Source organism: Meles meles, chromosome 11, assembly GCF_922984935.1.
Source record: "Meles meles chromosome 11, mMelMel3.1 paternal haplotype, whole genome shotgun sequence".
Lineage (NCBI taxonomy): Eukaryota > Metazoa > Chordata > Mammalia > Carnivora > Mustelidae > Meles > Meles meles.
The window spans coordinates 36,475,385-36,488,543 of NC_060076.1; the positions used below are offsets into that span (position 1 = coordinate 36,475,385).

The 13,159-nt window shown below is 47.4% G+C and overlaps 1 protein-coding gene across 10 annotated transcripts in view; it reads right to left on the reverse strand.

Annotated features, from left to right (window-relative positions):
• Positions 1-13,159, reverse strand: part of TMEM8B (transmembrane protein 8B) — a 49,606-nt gene that overhangs the window by 9,710 nt on the left and 26,737 nt on the right. For 4 of the 10 annotated variants that reach the window (XR_006820725.1, XM_046022321.1, XM_046022317.1 and 1 more), the window contains exons 4-10: positions 12,625-12,758; positions 12,027-12,295; positions 11,094-11,419; positions 7,871-7,964; positions 7,560-7,683; positions 7,340-7,482; positions 6,928-7,106 (exon numbers count right to left, since the gene is read on the reverse strand). Coding sequence is in view for 9 of the 10 variants with exons in the window: in XM_046022317.1 (XP_045878273.1) it covers positions 6,928-7,106; positions 7,340-7,482; positions 7,560-7,683; positions 7,871-7,964; positions 11,094-11,419; positions 12,027-12,295; positions 12,625-12,758 (1,269 nt within the window). In the remaining variant the exon portion in view is untranslated. Of the gene's footprint in view, positions 1-6; positions 1,801-6,927; positions 7,107-7,339; positions 7,483-7,559; positions 7,684-7,870; positions 7,965-11,093; positions 11,420-12,026; positions 12,296-12,624; positions 12,759-13,159 lie in introns of those variants that run through there. The other 6 variants (XM_046022320.1, XM_046022319.1, XM_046022323.1 and 3 more) reach the window with 6 other exon arrangements.

Sequence of the window (13,159 nt, forward strand, 5' to 3'; positions counted from 1 at the left end):
GAAGAAATGACAGGCGTTGAGAGAACTTGGGGCAGCGGTTTAGGTCCATGAAGCAGGAGAAAGAAGTCACAAGGATGGTATGCTGCTGTCAGAAAAGCAGAGGTCAGAGGTCACAGACTGAGCAGAACTGGGAAATGCCTGACTCCCTGCTCCTGAGAAGAACGCGGTAGGGAAGCCTGGTCTGCCTCACAAGCTGTTAGGTATCCGCCAGCCCTGACCCTGTCCTTACTTTCCTAATCTTCCCTATTCTGGAATGTACTATGGAGAGGCAGGCCGGTGGCGATTCCAAGTATGTCAGTCTAAGGCCTATCCTTCCCTTCTTCTCATGCTCACCATGGGTCCCACCTATAATCCCCATCCCTGCCCAAGCTATGGGGCTAGACACTGGTCTCTTGGCCACCCTAGAACATAAGCCTCCCCTGCATATCCCAGTTTCCCCTGATAGCTCAGATTCGGAGTTAGGATTCAGCCTTAGGCCTTACGCTAACTGGCCCTCTTCATCCCCTCCCACCCAATGTCATGGGTGGAAGGATGGGGGCAGAAAGTAAGAGAAAAGGCAGACCCTGGACCATGGAGAAGAGCACAACACTTTACACCATGGAGAAGAATACAGAAAAGGGACAGTGTCCGCCTAGCCTCTACTGTGGGAAAGATGGTAAAGAGGAGTTACGAAGGGGTCACAGGGGACACAGGTGTGATTAGATCAGACTATACTGGGCACCCCAATTAAGAAACCAAGGTCTGCAGTTAGCCCCCCTTGGTCTGTGGTCCCAACCCCTGCGCCTCTCTGGACAATGCTATCATGGCTGCAGGCATCCTGGGTTCCCTTATTTGTAAAAAGGGGCTAACCAAAAATGATACGAGTTCTTTTTACCTTAGAACATTTGCTGTCACCTTCTCTGAACTTCTGTATAGAATTTATGTGATTTTTCATTAATGCCAAACACTAAGAATATGTATGGTTTTAAGATTACCTTTGGTGTGAAGACAACAGGAACGTGTATCCCTATGAGCTCACCCAAAGACAAGACACTGGATAAGAACTATGAGGACAAACAGCTCCAGACCAGGCATAAACATCACAGTGGCATGCTCACTCTCCTATCACTTGATATTGCCCCTGCTCCACGTCATGAAGAACAGATGGTTGTGGTGATGAAAAAAGAAAATTAAAATGCTATAATGGGAGAGAAAAGGTTTTTGACCTATATAAACTTGGTGAAAATCTACTCACTGGAGTTGACCTTGAGACATTCCAGCAGATTTTACAGGATCAAAAACTGACTCAATCTGCTTGATCTCTGTCCCCTGCATGTTAACCCCGGTCCTCAGAGAACTATGGCTGCTGAGAGCACCTCTTATGGCAGAAACAAGCTGCTGGAGTTGCCACAGTTGGACTGAAGTTCACCAGGCTGAACTGAAACCGGGGCAAGGAGGTTATGGGTTGTACCACCCAAAGGTGGCCTTGGAAGTGGCTTGATCTCTGATGGAAGGGGCCCTTCAGGTACCACTTTCACCCAGGTCAATCTCTTCATCATTCTATGGAAAGGCAACCCTAAGTGACAAGGGCTCTGAGTCTAGAAGAGAGGTGGACTTACAGACCTCAGTGAGACAGGCAGCCTGGCCCTCGGGAGGCATATCCGTGACTGTGGGTGGAGGGCAGGGAGAGCCGGCCCACCGCTGAGGAAAGGAGTAGCTGAGCAATATCACAGAGCATTCACTTCTGGCAGCACTGGTCTCTGTAACCTCGGGGAAGGATGGAAATGGGAGAACCTGGTCTCCTGTTTAGATGCATTACTGCTGAGAATGAGAAGGTGAAGATGAGTTCAGGGAAAAGGAGCATTATATCCTGAATTCAAATCATAAAGCATGACACCCCCACCTTAATCAAACAGCGTCCCCCTTAGAAAAAAGCAGGTGGGAAACTGAAGCAAGTCTATTGTGAAAACTGGCAGAATCCAGTCCAGGAGCAGAGCTGCCAACAGTAGAGTGGGAAGGCAATTCTTTCTTTCTCTTGTACATGCTGATTAATTGGGAGTTTAGTTCCTAAACAAATGGATTATTTTGGTCTTTTGCTATTTTAGCTATTGAATATTGATTATTCTCTATCTCTAAGACCAGCTATAAGAGACTCGAAAGTTCAGTCTCTAGAGACAAAGGATAAACCTAGGAGCAACCAGCTGAACAAAACACTGGAATGGCCTACTGAAGGCTCAGTTAAGGTGTCACCAGGAAGACTCTACTCTGTAAGTCTGGAATAGTCTCCTATGTTTGGCACACAGGGTGTCCTCAGTAAGCTCTCATCATCTTATACTTTATGCCACATATGTTCATGAGAGAACATCCCTACACTAATAAACTTTCCTCCATGCAGAAACAAAGAAAGAAACTTGCAATATTGTTGATCCACTGAAAACTATGGGCTAATTTTTACACTGGTATTTCTTCTGTCAACAGAAATAAAAAGAAATGACAGAAATAACACAGAAAGATTGGGAAGTTTAAAAAAAGAAATTTAGATTACAAACTGGCTTCTGTTAATATAATTCTAACCCAATTTGACACCTTCCTCAGCTTTGGACAGTTTATGAGGTAATTTTTTTAAAATTAACCTAAATTGTTTTCTGTGAGATTTCATATTTTTATAACATAACTATATAGTTCATCTGACGCTTCAAAATGGAGTATCCAGGCACTACTGTGTGTAAAACTGGAGATGCAAATATTCAATCTATGCAGTGACTGGACTATCTGCACTCAGGATATAATGGAATTTATGGCTATTCCCTTATTACCTGCCTCCATTTCCTCTTGGAAACAGTTGTGGGATTTTGCCAAGGGCCACTAAGAATTACTTATGAGGTGTGAGGAACGGAAGAGATAAGCAGAAGGCAGGATATTAGCAATCAGCAAGAAAGTCCCCAGGGGCCCCTGGGACTTTCCCACATCAGCTTGTGGGAACAGATTGTGAGGCTCCAACTGGCACTGGAAGAATCTATGGCATGAACTGTATGGGCTAGAGCCATACAACTGCAGTGTTTGCTGTATTCCCCCTGATGACTTCTTGCATTTGGTTATATTTTTTGGTCTTTTGATCAGCTCTTCTTATCTTTTAAGAATTTGAGAACTATTTTTAAAGAAGAATGTGAGAACTATTAAATGAGGTCGTAAGTCTCGCTACATACTCCAGGACTTCTGAGAAACTGATGTCAGGTTAGAAATTTACCTATGCGTCCTCTCTGCCATGGTGCCAGGAGACAATACAGCTCAGTGATTACACATAAGGCATCTAGAGTCCGGCTGCATAAGAATTCTGGTTCTACCACTCATGTTACACCTCAAAGTACTTAAACCGCCCTCATCTGTAAAAAGGGATGATGATGATGATGTAAGTGCCTATCTATTACTCTAATGGTATTGTGAGGACTCAGTTTGCAGTGTCTGACACACTAGATGTTATTTTGCTGTTTCCATTATATGAACTGGTCTGGCTATACACAAAACGAAGTGCTGGATTTGTGACCTATTTTTAACATATTTCACATGTTACATAATATATTTTGCATTTTCAATTTACTCTCTAAACTCTTGAAGAACAAACCTACGGTCTGCTCCCATACCCTTGATAGGAATCGATGCACTACTCCCAGGTATAGACTGTCCTGGCTTTGAAGACAGGGAAAAAACAGTTATCCACGCCCTGGTAGTTTTACCTGCAATTTGACCACTGGGTCCTTAAATGGAGACTACTGGGGAATGAAGTAAGTCCGAACTAAAGAATGAGAAAGGAAGAACAATGGGGAACCTGCCCAGGAAAACTGGATGACCAGTAGCTCTATATTTGGCCCATGTGTTAAAAGAAGAGGAGTTAGAGCAAGACTACAGGCAACACCACAGAGCCAGCATCATTTCCTTGATTTTTTGCTTATTACCCTATTATTTTTTCTTTTTTAAGTAAGCTCCACACCTAACATGGGGCTTGAATTCATAAGCCTGAGATTGAGTCGCACGCTCTACTGACTGAGCCAGCCAAGCACTTTGCTTATTAACCTAGTTAAGAAAGTGGAAGCTCCATGATCACAGCTCTCAAACTCAACACACACAAAACAGATAATCATATCAAAAAATGGGCAGAAGATATGAACAGACACTTCTCCAACGAAGACATACAAATGGCTATCAGACACATGAAAAAATGTTCATCATCACTAGCCATCAGGGAGATTCAAATTAAAACCACATTGAGATACCACCTGACACCAGTTAGAATGGCCAAAATTAGCAAGACAGGAAACAACGTGTGTTGCAGAGGATGTGGAGAAAGGGGAACCCTCTTACACTGTTGGTGGGAATGCAAGTTAGTGCAGCCACTTTGGAGAACAGTGTGGAGATTCCTGAAGAAATTAAGAATAGAGCTTCCCTATGACCCTGCAATTGCACTGCTGGGTATTTACCCCAAAGATACAGATGTAGTGAAAAGAAGGGCCATCTGTACCCCAATGTTTATTGCAGCAATGGCTACGGTCGCCAAACTGTGGAAAGAACCAAGATGCCCTTCAACGGATGAATGGATAAGGAAGATGTGGTCCATATACACGATGGAGTATTATGCCTCCATCAGAAAGGATGAATACCCAACTTTTGTAGCAACATGGACGGGACTGGAAGAGATTATGCTGAGTGAAATAAGTCAAGCAGAGAGAGTCAAGTATCATATGGTTTCACTTATTTGTGGAGCATAACAAATAACATGGAGGACATGGGGAGATGGAGAGGAGAGGGAGTTGAGGGAAACTGGAAGGGGAGATGAACCATGAGAGACTATGGACTCTGAAAAACAACCAGAGGGTTTTGAAGGGGCGGGGGGGGGGGGGGTGGGAGGTTGAGGAACCAGGTGGTGGGTAATAGGGAGGGCACGTACTGCATGGAGCACTGGGTGTGATGCCAAAACAATGAACACTGTTATGCTGTAAATAAACAAATAAGTGGAAGCTCTGGGGGCGCCTGGGTGGCTCAGTGGGTTAAATCCTCTGCCTTTGGCTCAGGTCATGATCCCTGGGTCCTGGGATCAAGCCCCACATCAGGCTCTCTGCTCAGGGGGGAGCCTGCTTCCTCCTCTCTCTCTGCCTGTCTCTCTGCCTACTTGAGATCTCTGTCTGTCAAATAAATAAATAAAATCTTTAAAAAAAAAAAAAAAGAAAAGAAAGTGGAAGCTCTGCATGTGATGTCAGCCACTGTAGGCTCCCCTGGTGTTCCAAATGGGGAAAAGGTATTTTCTTTCAAGGCTGATTTGCCATTGTATCCAGAATATAAGGAGTCATCTGGTACTAAACATTCTAGAGCCAACACCCAGGATGCTTGTGCAAAGTGCAGGAGAATGAACACTCTCTCCCCACATGTTCCAGGCTCCTGATACACTTAGGTACTGTTACTGATTGTGAGTCCTATTAGAGCCACATGCAGCCTAGAGTGGGCTGGTGGAACAGCTGATGCTAGAGGATTTGGTGAGCAACAGTATAAAGGGCATCTGGCAGTTAAAAAAAGCGGGGGGGGGGGAGAGACAGAGAAACAGTGTCTACTATAAAAATAGAATGAGGCACTATCAGAGCAGGTCTAAAAAGGAGGACAGCCAAGCAAAATTAAAGTGTGCTCTTCTCACCCAGCTTAAGAGGGGAAGGTCTCTCTACACAGCATGGTTCTAGCCTCCTCTTCCTCATATGTGCATGTACATCCCAGAGGACCCTATAACATGCCCCTCAGTTTCAGAACATTCACCTCCCCCTCCACTTTCTGCTCAATGATAAGTAGGATTTTTGTAATTTGGACATATGTCTGATCTATTACTGCGAACAAAAGGGAAGCACATATTGGTTTTTGTGATATTCTTGTTGCCAAGACATGAGGAAAGTCTGAATCCATCTAAGATTTTTGCAGAGCTCAGAGGCAGGCACTGTATGTCACAAGATGCTGAGTGCCCAGAGATGAGCTGAAAAGATCCCTAGATGCAACATCTCAGGGGAAGAGTCTACATGGGGGCTAAGTCACGTTAGCAGACTCACTCCTCTATCCTTTCCTTATTTATGGATGTATTTACTATTTATGAAGCTTTCTAGCAATATGAACTTTTCTGATTATGGAAGAGTGGGAAAACACAGAGGGGGACTGTGAACATTCTGTAATGAGAGGCGAAGGATTTAAAACTATATTAAACTTCATCAAAAAATGTTTCTTTGCACTGGAATTTGGCATCATACTGCCACTTCCCATGCCATCTCAGGACATAGTTGAGTCCATAAAATTTCTTAGGATCCCAAGAGCCAGAATGTTGTATAAATTACCCAGTTATAGAGATCCTCCCTGTCTTCCAAAAGTTCCCATGAGAAATGAAGAGGGCCATGGTGACTGAATGGGGAGATACCTTCCCATACCATAAGAAAGAACAAGCTAAAGATATAGAAATGCCCAGTACAACGAAGAACATGAGCACAGTACAGTCAGCCCTCATATCACGGGAGATGAAAGTGGAAATTCTGTAGAGAACGGGAGAAGGTGCAGATCTCTTCTCACCATACCGAGGAGAAAAGGGGAAGCTGCAGACACCATTCCATACTGTAGGACAGCCAGTATATTGCAGAAAAGGTCCCCCTGGCCCTCAGTGTATGAGACAGCTGGAGACCACACACTATTTCTAGCAGCTGTTGGTTACAAACAGCTTAAGTTACAAACAGCTTAAGTTACAAACAGACCTGTTCATTTATCCTGATGTGCCTTACAAAAATTACCATATTCTACCCATGCCGTGAAGAGGGAGACAGCCTCATATAATGGTGTAGACATGCCCAAACCGGTGAAAAGCAGGGTGGAAATGCAGACCCTCACCCATCACCATGAATAAAGACTCGGTGAAGACACAGATGCACCGCATACCGTGGAGAAGAACATGGTAAAGGTGTAGACAGCAGCTTCCAGCACATATCGGCTCCGAATGGCCAGGACCACAGGTGGCAAAAACATGAGGTTGCTCAGGCAGAGTAGTAGCGTGGATAGCAGCTGGAATCCATAGGTGAGCGCATCTGCGCTGTCGGTGCAGCCCCAGCCCCTCCACCCTGCGAGTGGGGAGGGCACAAGGTAGAAGGTGGAAGAGGGCCCAAGGCAGCCACAGGTTCGGCACTCCTGCCGGAGGCCTCTCGCCAACCCTATGACACTGCCAGGGAAGGTGGTCTCCGGCCTCCCATTCTCTCCAAACCCATCCTCAATTCAAAGTGCCGCCGCCCGTCCAGCCCCCACTCCCAACCCAGGAAGCGCGCCCACGGCTCCCTCGCCAGCCCAGTCCGCTCACCGGCCTTGCACTCGCAGGCCGCGTACAGGTAGTTATGTGTGCGCAACAGCTTGCACTGGCCGTAGGGCCCGCAGTCGTCCACGCAGGGGGAGAGGAAAGTGCGCAGCCGCACCTCCGCGGTCGCGTTCCGGCACCGCACGTACCTGCGCACACCGGGCGGTCAGCAGGGTCCAAAGCCGCTCCTTCCCCGCCCGGCCCCGCCTGGCCCCGCCCAGCTCACCGAGGCCCCACCCCGCACAGGGAGCGCAGGCTCAGGAACCAGGTCCCAGTCTGTGGGAAGGGGATTCGCAGCCTGGCCACTCTGGAAGTGGCACTGACGGAGAGGAGGAAGCCAGCCAGGGACTCTTAGGGGAGAAGGTAGAAGAGAGGGTATCAGCGAGAGGGAAGAGGAGTCAGTATGGGGTCAAGACCTAAAGAACCTTCACCCACCTGACCCCTCTTCCCAGGCCCATCCTTCCTCCATACCATCCCCCACTGTCGCCAAGCTCCAGAGTTAAAGCCTCTTCTGCTTTCCCCATTCCTCACCCCCACCTTTAGAACAAGTCACCGCTGCATCCCCTAGGCTCAAGGGCACCTCGTGAGTCAGGCATCCAAACACCGTCACATTTTCCTGGCGCAGGGAGCTCTGGGGAGGACAGGTATGAAGACAAGGCGGTCACACCCTCCAGACCCTACCATCACCCCACCACCCCCAGACTCCTACACCTGTTAACCCCTCTCCAGAAACCCTTCCAGGAGCTCACTGGACATCCCATTCCTGCAGGTGCTCTCCACCACAAAAGCCAGCCTACCCGTCTGTCTGTCTGTCTGTCTTTTTCTTTTCTTTTTCTTTTCTTTTTTCTTTTCTTTTCTTTTCTTTTCTTTTCTTTTCTTTTCTTTTCTTTTCTCTTTCTTTCTTTCTTTCTTTCTTTTTCTTTCTTTCTTTCTTTCTTTCTTTCTCTGTCCTCTCTTTTTTCTCCCTCTCTTATCCCCATTCTTAGAACAGAAAAACTGGAGAACACCAGATTCTCCACAGCAGAGATCTTCCAAAGACTGATGCAAATGCAAGGCCCAGTTGTCTTTGACCAGAATTGTTTAAACTCTGTTCAAACAAGAAAGAACACCCTGTTTCAGTCCCGTCTAGCTTATACGAAGGAGTGGGAGGGGGGCTGTTGTTGGATGTAGAAACTAGTTGTGAACAAAGGAAACTGTAAGGTCTTCAATCATCTTCACTTGGGTCTGAAGGCAGGAGGAGTATAAAGAAATGCACTCTTCCCTGGGTGAAATGATCCTAGGTACTGAAGAGCGGTAACAGAATGGGTGTGTGTGGGCGGGCGGGGGGGGGGGGGGGGGGGGGGGCGGGGAGATGAAGCAACCTGTCTGGGATTTAAAGAAACCAGATATCCATAGGAATAAATGTAAGGAGTGTCTATAAGAATAAAACTAACAGAATGCCATAAACTCACCTCATTCAGGAAGGATTTGAGGTAGCTTATTAAATGCATATAATAGGATAAAAAATGCATGAGGGAAATTTAAAAATCAAGATAAAAAAATAAAGTCTGTCCCTAGATGTAAGCCATATATTTGATGCTGACTTCCAAGCAACCAAAGCAAAAAAGGAAACATAATGAGTTACCAGATTTTATCTTACAAGTCCATAAGATAAAATTTAATTAGAGTCTCAAGAGAAGCACAGCATCCAAATGGGTGGTTTTCGGGAAAATTCTCATCAAAAAAGCACCGAGTTCTGTGATGCATCCTATCCTCAACCACAAGTGTTAATTTCATACAACTTGCTTTAACTTCCCTCAGTGTGAGCCAGGGTAATAAACCAAAGTATTATTCCATAAAAGTCATTCTAGTGGGAAGCCAAGGGCTGGGGGCGGGGGGGGGGGGGTGTCTTCTAGGTATGCAGTTCTCCCATCCAAATGTTCAGTTCTTGATTCCAAGGGAAAAAATAAAAATAATCAGAGGGAAAAATCAGAGTAGATGAGCCAATATATCTTTCAGAATAAATATAATGGGTTGTTTGAGGTGTGCAGCAAATGTCATGGCAGATGGGTGTAATATAAGCAGATGAATGTAGAGAAGGACAGGGTGAGGGCCTGCAGGGGTTTGGGGCCTCTACTCTCAAGATAACTGAGGAAGAACAAGTATGGGTTGTACTGGTCTCTGAAACAGGCTATATAGTTTCAAGGTCAAATCAAGACCTCACTGTCATGGCCCAAAGGCAGTAAGAGTCACAGAGACTTGAAGTATGAAAATAAGGGATGTCTTTGGGTTTAAGAATCTGATCTGTCCTTACCAGCAGGAGGACTAAAAAGTTCTGAGCCATGTTCTACAAAAGGCCACATCTAGCCACAGAACAGGTATCAGGTTGACTGATAGGGAAATGGTGCCCATCCCCCCGGGGCTGGAGACTAGTACATAAATTATTGGATCGATGCCAATCTAAGACAGTCACTAATGGCCTGACACAGGGGTCTGCCCAAAGCTTGGTCTTATTTAATGCTGAAAATAATAACTAATAGGTACAGAATGCTGGCTTTTCAAGGATGTGAATTACACAAAGCAGGTAAGACCCAAAACCCAAGCTAGTATTAGGCAATGGCTCAAAGATGGACATAAATTCTTTCACTCAAGTTAAGTTTCACTGCAAAAATACGAGGTGGAAATTGGCAGCAGTTCACATAAACCAGCTCAGGGCACAAAACTGTATTCCTTAGTAGACAAACACAGAACTTAATGTGAAAAAGGACTGAGAAGACACACAGTTTTAGGTCTTCTTCAGTTTTCCAAAGCTTTTACTTGTGATCCTATTACTTTTATAATAAAAAAGTAAATGTATACAGCTGGTTTGAGAAAAAAAGAAAAAGAAAAAAGGAAAAGACTCTGAGATCTTAGTTCACCACAACCCCAGGTAATCCCCCAGTGTGATGTGGTAGCTCAAAAAGGAAACTTGACCTCAGGCTGCACAAAACCGCATGCCACCCCGGTCAGAGCCCCTTGGATCACTTATCTCAGAGACACTAGGACCAGAGGAGACAGAAGAGGATGAGGAGACGTCTAAGATGGTGAGGTTGTTCGGCTTTGAGGAGATGAGGGGCATCTAAAGGATTACTAAACAGGACAGGAATGTAACAACTGTATCACAATGAAGATGTAAAATAATAGGGGAAACTATGCAGGGAAAGAGGGGGGATATGGGGACTCCCCGTACTTTCTGCCCAATTTTTCTGTAAGCTTAAAACTGCTCTGAAAAAATCAAGTCTATTAATTAAAACAAAAAAATGATAAGGATAGATTTACTGGATATAGCTTCTGGGGCAAAACAAAGATTGGTGGGTAGAAATCCATGGAGGCAGATTTTCAGGGAATGTCAAGACCAAGTTTAGCAATCAGAGCTGTCTAAATATGGACTGCATGGCCTCAAGCAGTGGGGAACTCCCCATCACAGGAGATGCAAGAAAAGTGAACACCTGCCAAAGAGGCCCTTTGGAAGTAGAAGGTTAGCCTATAGAACTGCGATAACTTAGCCCACTCTGAGTTGCCCTGGCTCACCTAGCCTATCTGTAGTAGAATCAATGCTCGGGAATGTTTGTATGTTTGTTGATCAGGCTTGGACTGAGACATTGTCCCTAATTGCAAAGTGGACCCAGAGCAACCCAGATATGCTTTGAGAAGGTAGTAAGAACCCCTACATCCCTGACATCTTCTCCTTCAAGTTCCCCTCCAGGGCAAACCCCCCCACCCCACTTTCCACCAAGAGTACCACATTGAGCTGGAGCTCCAGGCTGAGGACACCTCCGCTGTCCAGCACTGGCAGCAGCCTCAGGGCAAACACTGCAGGGCGCTCGGGGGGCAGGGCCACACTGGGGCCGAAGAAGATGTAGAAGTGGACGGAGAAGGTGTCCAGCTCATTGCGCAGTGTCGGGCGCACCGGCCAGCAGTGCTCTGGTGGGGATGTGGCCCCAGGCCCCTCCGCAGAGGCCCCCAGAGAAGGCGGCTCTGGGGGCAGTGGCTGGTTGCCCAGTGACTGGGGCATGTTCATGGCAGCTCCAGGGACAAGGACACGGGACAAGCTGGGCTGTGGGCATTCTGTGGGCAGAGGAAATCAGTGCTGGGGACTGCTACCCTCACAAGTCCTGCAGCCCCACAAACCATATCTGAGCCAGAGAGGAATTAGCAAAGGGTAGGGAGGGATGAGAATTAGAATCAAATGTCCCTTGGAAGTATGGGGCATCCAGGGTCACAAGATAGGGCCCCAGGGGATTCCTAGTGGTCACAGCCAATGGAATGTCATGTGGAGGGAGTCAAGGTCATCTCTCCCTCCCCAAGGGCAGTGAAGACACTGTAGAAACAGATGATGGTCTCTCTCACGGATTTGCATGGGCTTTGGCAAGAACAGTGTCCCAGAGATTTTAGATGCCCCCACCTACCCCCAGGAAACTGAACGAGATTAAATCAAGGGGAGTAATGAGGTCCCTTAGTTAGCCCCAGACAGATGCAAAAAATTATCTAAAGGCCTTCCAATGAATCAAACCTCCAAGTGGAAGGGCTTCAGGGAGTGTGAAGGAGCATGGGGAGTTGGGGAGATTAAAGGGACATCACAGAGGGTCAATGAACACAACCACCATGGCCGCCTCTTCCCAGCCACTAATGTCGGCACAGGCTGAGTGGCCAAGGGAGATGTGGGGCTTCTGACCTTGCAACCGCACACACAGCTGGAAGCGGACAGTCCTGCCAGGACCCCGGGATGGGATCTCCACACGCACGTAGACCCAGTGCCCCCAGGGGGGCAGTGCCAGCTCCAACTGGCACACGGAGGCACCGCCACAGGACAAAGAGCTTGAGTTGTGCAGGGGTGGGGCCTTGGGACGTAGGCGCAACGTCAGGGGGCAAGCCAATGCCCCGCGGCTCCCCACACATACCAGCTGTGCTGAAACCCTGTAAGTAAAGCTGGGCACAAAGACCCTGGGCAGAGGGAAGGTTGGGGGTAAGAAAGGACAGGTGAGAGAGTGAGAGGGACACCAGAATGAGGAAAATGCTTAGGAAGAAGGTAGCATGGAGGGATGGGGAAACAGGAGAACAGGAAGCTTTTTTTTTTGCTTCCTCCCATCTTGCTGGGAGGGAAGCAAGGGTCCAACCCACCCTGGGGGCTCTGGGTGACCCCGCAGCCCAGGTTGTCCAATGGAACAGTAGGAACAGGTAGAGAGGCTGAGAAGCCAAGAGAACGCTGTTCCCTGTTTGAAGCCAGGGAAAGAAGAGGGAAAGGGTCAGGTTCAGGGGAGTATTCGACTTACTTGTACAGTGCTGAGCGATTGTGGGCCGAGAGGGTTTGCTCTGAGGGACGGCCAGGCACCAGCACAGCAACGTCCAGCAAACGCCGGACGATCAGCTGTGGCTGAAGGAGGTACTGACACTCGTCCTGGAGACCCTGAGACAAAAGCAAGAGTGGTGGGAGGAGAGACCGCAAGGGTGCTACTAAAGCAAGGCAAACAGAATCTCACCCCCAAAGCTCCCAGGACTAGGACAAGGTCCCTCTAAGCTCTGAGTCCCTCCTGCCTGATCTCCACCTGTCTTTCCTAGGTGCGTAGGATCTGCTACGATCCTCAGCATTGGCTGAGGTTTGGGGGCTCAAAGCGCCGCCATCCTGACAATCAGGCCTGCACCTCCTCCACCTTAACCCCTCCTCCTGGGCATTCCTAGACAGCCCCTCGGGGTAATTTCAAAACACTCCATTTCCCCTCCAAGCCCTCAAGAACTTAGAACACTGGCTCTCTTCTGGGGTTAGAAGCTCCCTGAGGCCTCTAGTCCAAACCCACCCAGTCTTCCTAA